At 40.9% G+C, this 16,866-nt stretch overlaps 1 protein-coding gene across 1 annotated transcript in view; it reads right to left on the reverse strand.

The window, feature by feature from the left end:
• Positions 1-1,033: 1,033 nt before the first annotated feature.
• Positions 1,034-16,866, reverse strand: part of LOC120927172 (triggering receptor expressed on myeloid cells 2-like) — a 31,595-nt gene continuing 15,762 nt past the window's right edge. Inside the window, exons 2-4 of the mRNA XM_040337659.1 lie at positions 7,607-8,012; positions 3,599-3,715; positions 1,034-1,222 (exon numbers count right to left, since the gene is read on the reverse strand). Coding sequence (XP_040193593.1) covers positions 1,102-1,222; positions 3,599-3,715; positions 7,607-8,012 — 644 coding nt within the window. The 3' untranslated portion in view covers positions 1,034-1,101. The remainder of the gene's footprint in view (positions 1,223-3,598; positions 3,716-7,606; positions 8,013-16,866) is intronic.

The raw sequence follows: 16,866 nt of genomic DNA on the forward strand, positions 1-16,866 counted from the left end.
ATTCACTAAAGCTGGTCTCCCACAGTATACAGAACATGGAAATGCAATAGTTTTAGTAGATATAAACTGCTAAATACCTTTTTTCACCAGCAGTTAGAGCAGTCTTGTGACTTGTAGCAGTGTCTGGTTAAAGCTTGTAGGATGAGTTTTCATTTTTCCCCCGATTGTCTTATAAGGCTGCAGGACCCCTGACCCTCTGTCTGGACAGAGCTGATTGGCCCTGTGCTGATCACATGCATTCTCCCAGGAAAAAAAACTCTCTAGCAATACACACCAAACTGAGCATGTACAGCTTGTCTCCTAATGCTCTGTTCTATCAGGAGATGGATTGCAGTCAGTGGAAGAAGAGGATCAGAGAGACAGGCTCACACAGCCTTTATACACAGTGCAGAGGATTAATCCCTTAGGTTCCACAGTTAGTATAACTAGCATGCTTTACTACATATACAGACTGATTTTAATGTTGTGGGTTTAGTAACACTTTGAGATATCTAGGGTTTGGCGTTCTCTTTGTAATCACTTGTGGTGCCATCATGCCAGGAACAACAGAGCTCTCTAAGGCACTCAGAAAAAGTATAGTTGAGTCAACTATACATTCTGCATCGTATCCATGCGTGATTTGATTGGAGATTGCCTCACAGTCTCATCAAAGTTGAAATGGGTCTTTCATGAGGATACGGATCTAAAGCACAGTAGCAAAACCACCAAGGAATGGTTCAAAAAGAAATAGAAGGTTATAGACTCCCCTAGTCCAAGCCCTGATTTGATTCTCCTAGAATGCCTACTAGAAATAATTTAGTCGAAAATGGGCAGTACTAGCTTATAATGCCTAGGGAGTTCTTGGACTTCTTACTTTTTCACAGTACACTATTTACATCTATTGATATATTTTTTTAAATAAATGATTGAAAAGGCCAAATGTTCTTGTATTTTTATTCAAATGCATCACCTTTACCCATAGGCACTGTTTGAGTAAAGATCTAAAGTCAACAATTTTCATGGAGTGCCAAAATTTCCCCCTGTCTATTTTTTTCATTGCCCTATCATATCATGCTATTCATATTTGTATAGCCCGGTAGATCATTCCTGCCAGTGTGGTTGTTACAGGTGTCCCCTGTAAATATAATTTATATAGTGTGGACCAGTATCTGGCTCTTCATATCTGTCTTCATTGTGCAATAGCTGCTCAGCTGTTGAAAAAGGAGATGATTCATGTTTCACTCTGCAAGAAAACAGATTAAGTAATACATATCAGTACATGTGGAAGATATAGCACACTACAAATATATATGAGATGCAAATTGGTGTATTTCCATACTTAAAACACATGTTAATGCACCATTAAATATAGCTAGTTGGAACCTCTAAAACATTGCAAAGGGCAGAATTTCTTCTTTATCAAAAGTGTTTATTATTTATCACTTTTAATGAGTAGTAACCGCACCTATAACATTATGGCGTGTTGGTGAAGCATTTATAAAGTGTTAGCTGGGCACTGGGGGGAGAGACCGTGGAGGTTCCTTAATCCCAGAATACACTGGAAAATAATAGAGAATAGAGTGAATAAATACATAGTCAAATTATCTCAAGATGGGCATAAACCGTGGACATAATCAAGGAACGTTTGGAGGTATGCATGTACAGTAATTCGTGGTAAAGAGTAGGGTTTTCCAGATACCGATACCAGTATCGGTATCGGGACCGATACCGAGTATTTGCGGGAGTACTCGTACTCGCGCAAATACCCCCGATACCTAAATAGAATACTTTGCCCCCCCTTTCCCCCCCCCGCCGCTGCCGCCGCATCGCGCCGCCGAATCGAGGGACATGGCTAGAGGGACATTGCTGCATATGTGAGGGACATGGCTAGGGGGACATGGCTGCATATGGGGGGGACATGGCTGCATATGGGGGGGACATGGCTGCATTTGGGGACACATTTAAAAAAAGTATCGGTATTCGGTATCGGCGACTACTTGAAAAAAAGTATCGGTACTTGTACTCAGTCCTAAAAAAGTGGTATCGGGACAACCCTAGTAAAGAGTATGGAAATGCTCCTTGAAAATTCTCTGTGTGACTATGGGATACACCCAATACCGGCAAAATACCCTCTTATTTTGCTGGGCCATCCTTTCCATGATCATCTTGAGCCATGTGTCAAAGAGATCAAGTATATGAATTCATCTTGCAGCGAATTCACAAAAATTTCTATCACATAGTCTCAGTGTGTTTAGGTAGGAAAAAAAAAACACCCCCCAAAATGCATATTTTTGTTTCTGGGCCTTACTACAGGTACAAAGTGCAGGAGGACAGGTTCTACATTTTAAACCCTTTGTTGGGGTAGACAGTGTTCAAATATAGTTTACAGCCGAGATCAAAGAAATAGTGAACACAGTTCAGTCAGAGTTAATTATGTTAAGCATTAATCCACAGCACCCTCCTAAATATTACAAAGCTGAGGGAGCATATAAGGATTGTTAAGCAAGTGAAAAGCACTTATAAAGGTTAACAATTAAAAACAATTATTTATTTTTCTAAGTTATGCTTTTTTAATAGGAACATGTAACGAATATAAAGCTTAACTTCAGCCTTCCCTTTCGTCTTCCAAAGTTGTAGAAGCAGCAAGTCGGATAAAGCCTGCCTCTTTTTTTTTTTTTGAATGGAAAACATCTAGCACCATCCAGTTCTTTCCTCCTATACCTTACTTTCTCTGGCTGCCCCTTGCATTTATTAGATTTGTTTTTTTAAATCATGGAGACTCGGCATCACATGTGGCCATTACCTAGGGCAGGCTGCATGCAAATGTTTCCTGCATAGAAATGCAGAATTCTCCAAACTGACACCCATCCATGAGGCATTTTATTGTCATTCACCCCCCGTATCGGAGCTGAGGGGTCTTGAGAGGAGTAGGGTACAGTGAGTCAGAGTTATTAGGCGGGAAAAGTCTCTAATGGTTGTGGGGATATCACTACACCAAAATACTTACATGATGTTACTACAGGCATCAGGCAGTAAACCTAATTGGAGGTGGACCCCTTGATCAAGTGGCATAAGAGCTGATTTAGACTAGTAATTGTAAGGCCAGAAAATCGGCCAAATTTCGTTGACATGACATTTCTTAGTGAGGTGTCTGTGTCCGCTAGTAGCAAGAGCATGTCATCTGCATAGAGCAGAATTTTCTCCTGTAATCTACCATACCTGAACCCCTCTATAGTGTTATGAGCCCTGATGCATGCTGCCAGTGGCTCTATTGCTAGAGCAAATAAAATAAGCGAAAGGGGGGCAGTCCTGCCTGGTACCCCTTCCTAAATAGAAGCAGTCAGATATTTTGCCTTCTCTCTGATGGATGCCTGGGGTTGATGGTATAATAAGCGCACCCAGGATATAAAATTGGCACCAAATCCAAACTTCTCCAAAACTGCCCATAGATATGTCATTAGATGCCTTATTGTCCTATAATGACCACAAGGTCCTATTGCCCTCATTGCCTGCTGGAGTTTGTATATTAACGTTCAACCTTCTATGGTTAATAACCATCGGCTTATTAGGCATGAAATCCTGCCTGGTCATTATGAACATGGCTTGCCTCTGTTCTTACCTTTCTGTCTGAATTTTCCACCAGCTGTAGAGCAGTCCCATCACTAGAACTTTGCAAAGCAGAAGGCTGCTTCCAAGAATGAACATCATCAAATGGAGTTGATTGTCAGATTGTGACCTTTAAAATAGGAAACGCATATAATGACTTAGGTTACTAAATGCATTTTATTAATTAACTCAAGGGGTTGTAAACCCTTGTGGTTTTTCACCTTAAAGTGGAGTTCCACCCAAAAAATGGGACTTCTACTTTATGGAACCCTTCTCCCCTCTGGTGTCACATTTGGCACCTTTCAGGGGGGAGGGGGGAGCAGATACCGTTTATTACAGGTATTTGCTCCCACTTCCTGGCATAGATCACCGCAGTAATCTATGCCACTTCCGCCGCTTACTCTGTACCCCCGCTGTCTTCTGGGAGACACACAGCTCCCAGAACACAGCGGGGACCAGTGAAGACACGCAGCGAGACTCGCAATGCTTCATTTCCTGATTCCCACACTGAGCATGGCGGCGGGGGCAGCCGAGAGCCGAGCGATTGCTCGGCTTCGGCTGGCGACATCGGGGGCACACTGGATAGGTAAGTGTCCATATATTAAAAGTCAGCAGCTGCTGTAGTTGTAGCTGCTGGCTTTTAATATTTTTTTTTTGTGGGACCTCCGCTTTAATGCATTCTAGGGATGCATTAAAGGGATAAACATAAAGTGCAGCGACCCCCCCCCCCCTTTTTTTACTTTTCGAAGCCTGATCTTTCCAGCACTGAGCGAGCACACCAGCTCCAGCCAGTGTCTCGGGTTCTGATTGGATAGATTGTTAGCAGCGCAGCCATTGCCGTCTGTGTCAATAGACGCAACAGCAGGACACAGTAGCGCTTCCACATGAGTGCCCCGAGGGAGAGTGATTCTCCAACAGGATACTCGGGAAGAGGAGGAGCCAGGAGCGCTGCTGAGGGACCCCCGAAGAGGAGGATCGGGGCCACTCTGTGCAAAACCAACTGCACAGAGGAGGGAAGTATGACATGCTTGTTGTTTAAAAATAAATAAATAATTAAAGCAAAGGTTTAGTTATCCTTCAGCTCACTTTTTGAGCTCTGTTCCACTCGAGTAGTGATTTACTTCAATGCACATGGTACCTGAGGATATGGAGCATTGCAGTGTGCTTTTTTCATTTTACAAGGCCCCCAATGCATATATTCAATAAGTCAATAGAACACGACAACGCACAGATGTGAGTACTCTGTTGCTTGCAGTACACTACTTTTCAAAAAATAGTGCAGATATATTTTGTTTCTGAATTAACCTATCCAAAATGAATAAGCTGCCTTAATGTGGTTGTAAAGCCTCAAGGTTTTTCACCTTCCCTCAGACCCCCCCTCCCCTCCATTTATTTACCTGAGCCGGATCCTAACCAGCAATGTACATGACCGCAGTGTCTGTAGCCTTTACATCAAATTAAGTGGCGTGGGGCAGGGGCGAGTCCAGCTGTCTGTGCCAATGGACACAGCAGCGAGACTCGGAAGCGAGCCTGTACGGGTGCCCCCAGGAAAATCGGCTTTCCGTTGGAGCACCAGATGAAGAGGATGGGCCTGGAGCGCGGGCGCAGCATCCCAGAAGGAAAGGATCGTGGCTGTTCTGTGCAATCGTAAGTATAAGTTTAGGCATGTTTGTTATTTTTTATAAAAAAACAACAAGAACAAAACAAGGGTTCACAACCCCTTTAAGCCCTGGTTTACATTGAAGAGATTTGGCATGTGATTTGACATGCCAAATCGGTGGCTATTTCCGGCAATGACAGTGTCATTTTGTTCCCATTGGGGGTATTTCTTCTAGTCTCCTATTCTGTATGATCCCCCTAATAAATAGAAAGTGAGGTGAAATCTCCCAAGCAAGGATGCAGAAAAATTTGTCAGCTGTTTATAAGAAAATTAAGTTGGTCTTTAAAGTGTATTTAAAGTAAAAAAAAATTATAAATGTTTGTTTTGTATAGAATGTGGAAGGGTTATTTTTTATTTGTATTCATTATTATGTGTCTCTACTTGGGGTATTCACATTCACTGTTTGTCCTGTTGACTTATGTCTCTAGTACAGTAAGTGATGGGAAGTTGCCACAGATACAAGAGATGAAGGGAAATCTTTCAATGGGTAAATCTGTTCTGGTGACAACTGTCTGAGGCACTCCTGGACGATGTCAAATGTATGGCAAAACGCGTAGAGAGGAGTGCTGCACTGACGTCACCGTTGCACTTTTTCCCGGAAATACAGGTTTTTGTTATGTGTGCTGGCCTACGCATACGAATTAAGGCGTTTTTACATTACATACCTTGTAAGTGCAACTTTTAAGTTCCTTTAAAGCTCTGAGGATTTTACATTATGCAGAGTCTTCTTTATTTTGGGGAACCGTTATGTTTGCCCAATAAGGAGGATCGATGTCCCTGGTCTAGAAGACTTAAGCCCTGTACACACGATCGGTTTGTCTGATGAAAACAGACCGATGGACAGTTTTCATCGGACAAACCGATCGTGTGTGTTGGCCCCATCGGTTTGTTTTCCATTGGTGAAAAAAAATAGAACATGTTTTAAAATGTTCCTATGGAAAAAAAAAACGATAGAAAAAAACGATCGTCTGTGTGGAAGTCTATCGGTCAAAAATCCATGCTTGGAACTTCATTTTTCTAAGCAAGTCGTAGTGTTTTAGGTCATCGAGTTGGACACAGTCAGATTTTTGACTGATGGTGTGTAGGCAAGACTGATGAAAGTCAGCTTCATCGGATATCCGACGAAAAAATGTATCGGATTAGATTCCATCAGATATCCGATCGTGTGTACAGGGCTTTACTGGATTTTAAAAGGCCCTGGCTGGGTTTGGAGCCACAGGCGATTCTGACCTTTTGTAATGAGCGGCCCATTTGATCCGGTAAGCAAGCCCTTTTTCAGCCTTTGTTGGTGGTGTCACAAGATCACTTTCGAAGGTGTTGGATGGTGGTGAAGATCCATTGGAATTACTGAGCAGTTTTATTATCATTATTTATGTTACTGGACTTATTTTCACTGGTTTGATCTAAATTGGCTATTGGCACATCCATAGTTATTAGATCATCTTTCTTTAGTTTATTCATTTTGTTATGTGTTTTATATGTTATGGTTTTAAATAAGTAGGGAAAGGTAAAACTGCTTGCTTTTCTTTTTTTTTTGCCGTGTTACATTAGGTAGACTTGCTTTCCAAGACTCCATAAGGAAGCGAGAAGAAACCTCTCCAAAGTAAAGAATCCTTTGTTAGACATTAACACAGAAATTGTTTTCCTTCACTGACATTTCAGAATTTTAGATTTCCACCTCACAATGGTCACCAGGACACTGAGAAGGTGAATCTCCCCAGCAGCCAAGTTAAAACAGAAAAAAATTGCTATGCACTTTATGGAAGTCAGACTGACAAGCTTTGAATACTGAAATATGATAGCTGAATAGTTGTTTGGGACTTAAACTATATATATGAACCCTAACTTTGTAAAACAGCCCAACCTCGGATTGCGAGTAACGCGGTTAATGAGCATTTCACAATACGAGCACTGTATTTTTTTAAATCCTAACTCGGTTTGCGAGTGTTGTCTCGCAAAACAAGCAGGATTCAAGCCAAAGCGGTGTGCAGTACCGTGTTTGGCAGTGAGGTGGGGGGCCACGGGAGCCGAGTGGTTTTCACCCCTTAACTGTGCTTGCATAGGGACATTCATGGCAGGATCACTTTTACTTTTAATAAAAGCTGCCCATTTAAAAACCCTGATAACATTTAACATTACGCTAACATGTTAAAGTTTGGAAATACTTGAAATTATGTTAAAAATGTGTACAAAAAATCACGTATGCTGTTTATTTCACACACACACACTCTCTTATGTGCAGTTGTATTTCCACTACAATATGACTTTTGCTTGTTTAATAATTATTTTGTTAAAAATGTGTAGAATAATATGTACTGAAAAGCCAATTAATAATGCAAATGACTTGAGCCCCTTTCTTACCCAGAGATACTGTACTGGACTTCATCCAAAGGTGAAACATTTCCTGATAGATTCTCTTCAAGCACTAGCACTCTGATCTTCTGTAGAATGCCAACGTCGCCAAAAATGGCTGTCCTGCACTGATATTCACCAGCATCATCTTTTTGCAGATTAGTAATATTTACTGTAATCATGCTTTCATATGCATTATCAGAGATTGTGGTGCTCCCTCTTGTTTTGCTGCCAGACAGAGAATAGCGAGGAGCACTGACCACAGCCTGGCAAGAACCAACTTCATCCTCTTTGCACCATAACTTCTTTGCCCATCGATCTGCACGGTATCGGTATGGACAAACGATAGTCAGTGTTTCTCCTAGTTGTCCTGAATATACAGTGATATTGTTTGCCAGACACCGGACTGAAAAACCTGATAAATAAGCACAATGACAAATCCACTGTGAAATGACTGCAAAGACTGAAGGAAAATAATTATTCTTAATAAAAATTTTATATACAGTATATATATATACACACACACACACACACGCACACTGGACATATGCCATTGACTTGGACACTATTTCAGTTACACAATTGCATATACATTCATGTTATTATTGTGTGTTTGCTATAGCCTGACTGGGTTTAAACCAGGGCTGTGGAGTCGGTAGATAAATGTTCCGACTCCGACTCCTCAGTTTTATGTACTTCCGACTCCGACTCCTCTGTATTAATATGCGAATGTATTTTATACATTCCTTGAGGGAAAGAAACGCAACCTACCACAGGACTACTGGCTGGGAAGCCAACACTCTACTGTATTGCACAGTTTAAGCAAACGACAAACACAATGAAAACAATCAAGTGGCTGGATAGTAGCAGCAGGCATAAACATCAGGAACAGGATCTTTACCAGTTCAAAAATACAAACCACATTATTTGGTTGTTTTAGAACAAAAACAAAGCTTATCTATAATGAACCAAAAACAAAATCTGTAAAACCTAGAAATGGTTTATATTAATCTTGAAATGTAGTTATAGGCTTAGCAAATGCAAATCAATTCAATGTAGAGTTCTAAGGAAGAGAATTGCCTCTGCCAGATCCTCTTTCATAGAGGCTCTTAAGTCAGACTTTATTATTTTTAGGGCTGAAAATAATCTTTCGACACTGACTTGGGTGGGTGGCGTTGCAGTAACTATTCTGGCCACATCACTAACGATCTCTGGATAAACAAGGATGGCTTCTTCAACAGTAAGTTTTGATGAGCGATCATACTTTTCAACTTCTTTTAGTGCTTTATAAAACTCCTGTTGGAATTTTTTTATTTGGACACTTACTGGTTCTCTAACATGCGTTCCCTGTAAAAGCAGAACACAACACTATGGAAAGTATAAGTATTGAAGCTCCTAATTGTGCGTTGCGTGCCATATAGTGAAGCACATGAAAAGCATGCTTCTTCACGGTCACTTAACGTGTTCGTTTTGCGGTTACGTGAGGCACTGCATGCATTGGTCTTTATTCTTACAGTAGAGAAGTCATTAATTATAACTTTTTGTGAATTGGGACATTTAAACTTGCTTTTTTTTTTTTTTATTCCAATCTAAATTTAGTAGGAGTCGGAGTCGGTGCATTGTTTGCCGACTCTGACTCCAGGTACCCAAAATTTCCCCCGACTCCGACTCCTCGACTCCGACTCCACAGCCCTGGTTTAAACGGCCTAAACCAATTCACGTGGCAGCAGATGCATGTCAAGCCTCATACACACGGTCGGACTTCAAACAAACTTTTCCATGGATTTCTGTTTGAAGGGCGTTGCCCGTGAACTTGGTATGCATACACACGGCAGGACTTTTTCAACAAACTTTCCCAAAATCACGTGTTTTTTCAGCTCTTTTCTGCTCTTTACCGTCACCCTTTGGTCAACTTCTGCTATTGTTGGTTGATTTTAACATTGGTTCTGAGCATGCGTGCTTGTACTTTGGACTAAAGTCCGATGGACTTCTGTACACACAATAGGATTTTACACTGTAGGACTTTTGTTGCCGAAAAGTTTGTCTGTTTAAAGAGCGAACTTTTGACCGATGAAAACCAAAAAAATTTGTCCGCTGGAGCGTACACACGGTAGGATTTTTTTGAATACCTGCTAATTTTGAAGTTTGTTGTCCAAAAGTCCAACCGTGTGTATGGGGCTTTACAGTAATTTCTATGTTCCATTTCCTTTTACAATCTGCTTGTATACAGTATAGGTTATTAACTTTCATACTACTTATAGCATCTGTGAATTAGTTTTTTTTGTTTAGCATGGATATGGGGTTTCTTTAACATTTATACATTTTGTGTGTGTATATGTATGTATGTATGTATGTATGTATGTATATCTATATATATATCTATATATATATAGATAATTTTGTGGCAGAGCGAGGCTCTGTCCCTATGGAAATGTTGTTGAAGAAGTTCAAAGCTGTGTGCGTTGAAGGGCTTTAAAGCTGTGTGCGCCCAAGGAGCCTAAAGCTGTGTGCATTAAGGCAGGGGTTGACAAATTTGCTTGGAATCTAGGAGCCAGCTAAAAAAGTTAGGAGCCAGAAAACCCGCCCCGTCCCGACGAGCTTGCATGCAGAAGCGAACACATACGTGAGCAGCGACCGCATATGTAAACGGTGTTCAAACCACATATGTAAGGTATCGCCGCGATTGGTAGAGCGAGAGCAATAATTCTAGCCCTAGACCTCCTCTGTAACTCAAAACATGCTACCTGTAGAGTTTTTTAAACGTCGCCTATGGAGATCTTAAAGGGTAAAAGTTTGACGCCATTCCACGAGCGGACGTAATTTTGAAGCGTGACATGTTGGGTATCAATTTACTCGGCGTAACATTATCTTTCATATTATTAAAAAAAATGGGGATAACTTTACTGTTGTCTTATTTTTTAATTAAAAAAAGTGTAATTTTTTACACTTAATTTTTCCCCCAAAAAAGTGCGCTTACAAGACCGCTGCGCAAATACGGCGTTACAGAAAGTATTGCAACGATCGCCATTTTATTCTCTAGGGTGTTAGGATAAAAAATATATATAATGTTTGGGGGTTCTAATTAGAGGGAAGAAGATGGCAGTGAAAATAGTGAAAAATTACATTAGAATTGCTGTTTAACTTGTAATGCTTAACTTGTAATACCAACGGCCACCACCAGATGGCGCCAGCTTACACATCTGGTGGTAATAACTTGTAATACCAACGGCTCACCACCAGATGGTGCCAGCTCACAAACAAAAAAAACAAAAAAAAAAAATATTTTTTTGCCCCCCCTTCCAAGCCAAGTCGCCAGGACCCTATTTCTAGAGTCTACCAACGCAGCAAGCCACACCACCGCAGACATATCTTTGCCTGCATTTCCACAACCTGACAGGATTATTAATTATGTTTATGCACTTTATTCCAATTTTTCTTGGAAGTGTTCAATCTCATTGTGGATACATTGTTATATTTTATGTATAATTCCTGTCAACGTTTATGGATAGGCTTGCCTAGTTAGCCTTTCAGATGGTCTTTTGCTGGAAACGGCAATTAATTTGTTCTTCTTTCTTTGTTCTATATACATTACGATATTTTATATCTAAATAAACAAACTTATTTTTTAGAGAAAATCTCTCCTTGTGTGAATATATTCTGACCAACCAAACTGTGCCTAAAAAGTCCAAAAACTAGCCCTTAGTTATCTCCTTTATCAGGACCCTATTTCTAGTCGCCATGGCGACCTGGCGCCCGGGATTTGTCGAGCACTGCATTAAGGGACTTCAAGCTGTGTGCGTTTAAGAAGCCCAAAGCTGTGTGCGTCCAAGACTGAGACTGGAAGATCTGGTGGTTTAAGGTACCAGTAACTATAGCCACAGTGCTGTTGAAGACTAGCCAGGTGGGCTGGTATTTTCATTTATCTTTGAATGTCGTTTAACTACTTGCTGACCAGCCGCCGTAGAAGTTCTACGGCGGAAGGTCGGCTCCCCTGCGCGAGAGCCCGTAGCTCTACGTCGCCTCGCGAAGCAGCCACAAGGGGCCGCTCGTCCCTGATCCCGACACTTGTGCCCGGCAGGTGCGATCACTGCCGGGCACCCGTGATCGCTCGTTACAAAGCAAGAACCGGGAGCTGTGTGTGTAAACACACAGCTCCCGGTCCTGTCAGGGGAGAAATGCAGAAATACAATGTATGAACAGCGATCAGTCATTTCCCCTAGTGAGTCCACCCCCCCTACAGTTAGAACACACCCAGGAAACATACTTAACCCCTTCCCCGCCCCCTAGTGTTAACCCCTTCCCCGCCAGTGGCATTTTTATAGTAATCAATGCATTTTTCTAGCACTGATCGCTATGAAAATGCCAATGGTCCCAAAAATGTGTCAAAAGTGTCCAAAGTGTGCGCCATAATGTCACAGTACCGTAAAAAAAAAAACGCTGATCGCCGCCATTACTAGTAAAAAAAAATATTAATAAAAATGCCATAAAACTACCCCCTATTTTGTAGATGCTATAACTTTTGCGCAAACCAATCAATAAACGCTTAATTCTTTTTTACGAAAAATATGTGGAAGAATACGTATCGGCCTAAACTGAGGAAAAAAAAAGGTTTTTATATATATTTTTGGGGGATATTTATTATGGTAAAAAATATGTTTTTTTTTCAAAATTGTCACTCTATTTTTGTGTATAGCGCAAAAACTAAAAACCGCAGAGGTGATCAAATACCACCAAAAGAAAGCTCTATTTGTAGGAAAAAAAGGGCACCAATTTTGTTTGGGAGCCATGTCGCATGACCGCGCAATTGTCAGTTAAAGCGATGCAGTGCCGAATCGCAAAAAATGCAATTTACGTGGGCTACTACGCCCTTAACGATATATGCCTGTTTGGTGTGGACTCACTACAAGAAAATGCATCTACCACAAGAGCGAACAACCCCCAATGTCACATTATATATATACAGTGGGGATCAAAAGTTTGGGCACCCCAGGTAAAAATTTGTATTAATGTGCATAACGAAGCCAAGGAAAGATGAAAAAAAATCCAAAAGGCATCAAATTACAGATTAGACATTCTTATAATATGTCAAAAAAAGTTAGATTTTATTTCCATCATTTACACTTTCAAAATGACAGAAAACAAAAAAATGGCATCTGCAAAAGTTTGGGCACCCTGCAGAATTTATAGCATGCACTGCCCCCTTTGCAAAGCTGAGACCTGCCAGTGTCATGGATTGTAATCAATCATCGTCTGGGAAGACCAGGTGATGTCAATCTCAAAGGTTTTAAATGCCCAGACTCATCTGACCTTGCCCCAACAATCAGCACCATGGCTTCTTCTAAGCAGTTGTCTAGAAAACTGAAACTGAAAATAGTTGTCGCTCACAAAGCTGGAGAAGGCTATGAGAAGATAGCAAAGCGTTTTCAGATGTCAATATCCTCTGTTCGGAATGTAATTAAGAAATGGCAGTCATCAGGAACAGTGGAAGTTAAAGCAAGATCTGGAAGACCAAGAAAAATATCAGACAGAACAGCTCGCAGGATTGTGAGAAAAGCAATTCAAAGCCCACGTTTGACTGCACGATCCCTCCAGAAAGATCTGGCAGACACTGGAGTTGTGGCACTATAAAGAGATACTTGTACAAATATGGTCTTCATGGAAGAGTCATCAGAAGAAAACCTCTTCTACGTCCTCACCACAAAAATCAGCGTTTGAACTTTGCAAATGAACATATGCATTGATGCATGCATTGAACAAGCCTGATGCATTTTGGAAACAAGTTCTGTGGACCGATGAGGTTAAAATAGAACTTTTTGGCCGGAATGAGCAAAGGTACGTTTGGAGAAGAAAGGGCACAGAATTTAATGAAAAGAACCTCTCCAACTGTGAAACATGGGGGTGGATCAATCATGCTTTGGGGTTGTATTGCAGCCAGTGGCACAGGGAACATTTCACGAGTAGAAGGAAAAATGGATTCAATAAAATGTCAGCAAATTTTGGATGGTAACTTCATGCCATCTGTGAAAAAGCTGAAGTTAAAGAGAGGATGGCTTCTACAAATGGATAATGATCCTAAACACACCTCAAAATCCACGGGAGATTACATCAAGAGGCGTAAACTGAAGGTTTTGCCATGGCCTTCACAATCTCCTGACCTTAACATAATTGAAAATCTATGGATAGACCTTAAAAGAGCAGTGCGTGACAGACAGCCCAGAAATCTCAAAGAACTGGAAGACTTTTGTAAGGAAGAATAGGCAAAGATACCTCAAACAAAAATTGAAAGACTCTTGGCTGGCTACAAAAAGTGTTTACAAGCTGTGAAACTTGCCAAAGGGGGCAGTATAAGATATTAACTCTGCAGGGTGCCCAAACTTTTGCAGACGCCATTTTTTTGTTTTCTGTAATTTTGAAAGTGTAAACGATGGAAATAAAATCTAACTTTTTTTTTACATATTATAAGAATGTCTAATCTGTAATTTGATGGCTTACTTTCGATCCCCACTGTGTATATATATATATATATATATATATATATATATATATATAATCACGCATACATGCAACCTGTAACCCCTTAACGCCCGCCGCACGACTATTTACGTCCGCAAAATGGCACAGACAGGCAGAAGGACGTATATATATACGTCCCTGCCTTCTAGCGGGTGGGGGGTCTGATCGGGACCCCCTCCGCTGCGTGCCGCGGGCGGATTCCCTCGGGGAGCGATCCGGGACGACGGCGCGGCTATTCGTTTATAGCCGCTCTGTCGCGATCGCTCCTCGGAGCTGAAGAACGGGGAGAGCCGTATGTAAACACGGCTTCCCCGTGCTTCACGGTGGCGGCGTATCGATCGAGTGATCCTTTTTATAAGGGAGACTCGATCGATGATGTCAGTCCTACAGCCACACCCCCCTACAGTTGTAAACACACACTAGGTGAACCCTAACTCCTACAGCGCCCCCTGTGGTTAACTCCCAAACTGCAACTGTCATTTTCACAATAAACAATGCAATTTAAATGCATTTTTTGCTGTGAAAATGACAATGGTCCCAAAAATGTGTCAAAATTGTCCGAAGTGTCCGCCATAATGTCGCAGTCACGAAAAAAATCGCTGATCGCCGCCAATAGTAGTAAAAAAAAAAAAATAATAAAAATGCAATAAAACTATCCCCTATTTTGTAAACGCTATAAATTTTGCGCAAACCAATCGATAAACGCTTATTGCGATTTTTTTTTACCAAAAATAGGTAGAATACGTATCGGCCTAAACTGAGGAAAACATTTTTTTTTATATATGTTTTTGGGGGATATTTATTTTAGCAAAAAGTAAAAAGTATTGGATTTTTTTCAAAATTGTCGCTCTATTTTTGTTTATAGTGCAAAAAAAAAAAAACGCAGAGGTGATCAAATACCACCAAAAGAAAGCTCTATTTGTGGGGAAAAAAGGACGCCAATTTTGTTTGGGAGCCACGTCGCACGACCGCGCAATTGTCTGTTAAAGCGACGCAGTGCCGAATCGCAAAACCTGGCTTGGGCATTTAGCTGCAAAATGGTCCGGGGCTTAAGTGGTTAAACATCGCCTATGGAGATTTTAAAGGGTAAAAGTTTGTCACCATTCCACAAGCGGACGAAATTTTGAAACTTGACATGTTGGGTATCAATTTACTCGGCGTAACATTATCTTTCACAATATAAAAAAAAATGGGCTAACTTTACTAGTGTCTTATTTTTTTTTAATAAAAAAAGTTTATTTTTTCCCAAAAAAGTGTGCTTGTAGGACCGCTGCGCAAATACGGTGTGACAGAAAGTATTGCAACGACCGCCATTTTATTCTTTAGGGTGTTAGAATAAAAAATATATGTAATGTTTGGGGGTTCTAATTAGAAGGAAGGAAATGGCAGTGAAAACAGACAGGGGAAACACCATTAGAATTGCTGGTTGTCTTGTCATACCAACGGCCACCACAAGATGGCGCCAGATCACAGAAAGAAAGCATAGGCCTGCAGAAGGCCGCAAAGCTGCGGTCTCAATTACCGGCCGGCCTGACACGATTGTGTGGTGGGGGCGCACAGAGACACAGGATGCCCAGGCACCAGGTCGCAAATTCTAGTCGCAATGGCGACCTGGCACCCGGGGTTTGTAGAACCCTGTGTGTGTGTGTGTGTGTGTATGTGTATGTATGTATGTATGTATGTGTGTGTGTGTGTGCAGGGCTGTGGAGTCGGAGTCGAGGAGTCGGGGGAAATTTTGGGTACCTGGAGTCGGAGTCGGCAAACAATGGACCGACTCCGACTCCTACTAAATTTAGATTGGAATTAAAAAAAAAAAGCAAGTTTAAATGTCCCAATTCACAAAAAGTTATAATTAATGACTTCTCTACTGTAAGAATAAAGACCAATGCATGCAGTGCCTCACGTAACCGCAAAACGAACACGTTAAGTGACCGTGAAGAAGCATGCTTTTCATGTGCTTCACTATATGGCACGCAACGCACAATTAGGAGCTGCAATACTTATACTTTCCATAGTGTTGTGTTCTGCTTTTACAGGGAACGCAGCGTCCATGTGTAACCTAGCCTCTCACTGATAAGGGATTAAATAAATATGTTTTTTTGCAGGACTAGAGAGTGAGACACTTGTATAAGTGAAGGGAATGGAGGGCCAATAGTTCAAGACTGAAGCTGTAAACCATTGGAAAAACTGCTGTCATTTAGCTAAGGCTATAAAAACTTGTAAACTCCGATTGTTAGCTTAAACTTTAAACATGACTATGGGATTCTCCTAGGAAAATCATGTTTTAGAATAAATGCCCCTTCCTGGATCCTCCCACTGCCCTATCTTCAGCAGCAGATAAGCACACAAATGAGAAAGCAGCAGCCCAACTACCTCTCTAAGATTATTTTCAGCCCTAAAAATAATAAAGTCTGACTTAAGAGCCTCTATGAAAGAGGATCTGGCAGAGGCAATTCTCTTCCTTAGAACTCTACATTGAATTGATTTGCATTTGCTAAGCTTATAACTACATTTCAAGATTAATATAAACCATTTATAGGTTTTACAGATTTTGTTTTTGGTTCATTATAGATAAGCTTTGTTTTTGTTCTAAAACAACCAAATAATGTGGTTTGTATTTTTGAACTGGTAAAGATCCTGTTCCTGATGTTTATGCCTGCTGCTACTATCCAGCCACTTGATTGATTAATAAAAAAAATTAATAAAACTTTGTTTTCATTGTGTTTGTCTTTTGCTTAAACTGTGCAATACAGTAG

The sequence above is a fragment of the Rana temporaria genome, chromosome 2 (genome assembly GCF_905171775.1).
Source record: "Rana temporaria chromosome 2, aRanTem1.1, whole genome shotgun sequence".
NCBI classification, from domain to species: domain Eukaryota; kingdom Metazoa; phylum Chordata; class Amphibia; order Anura; family Ranidae; genus Rana; species Rana temporaria.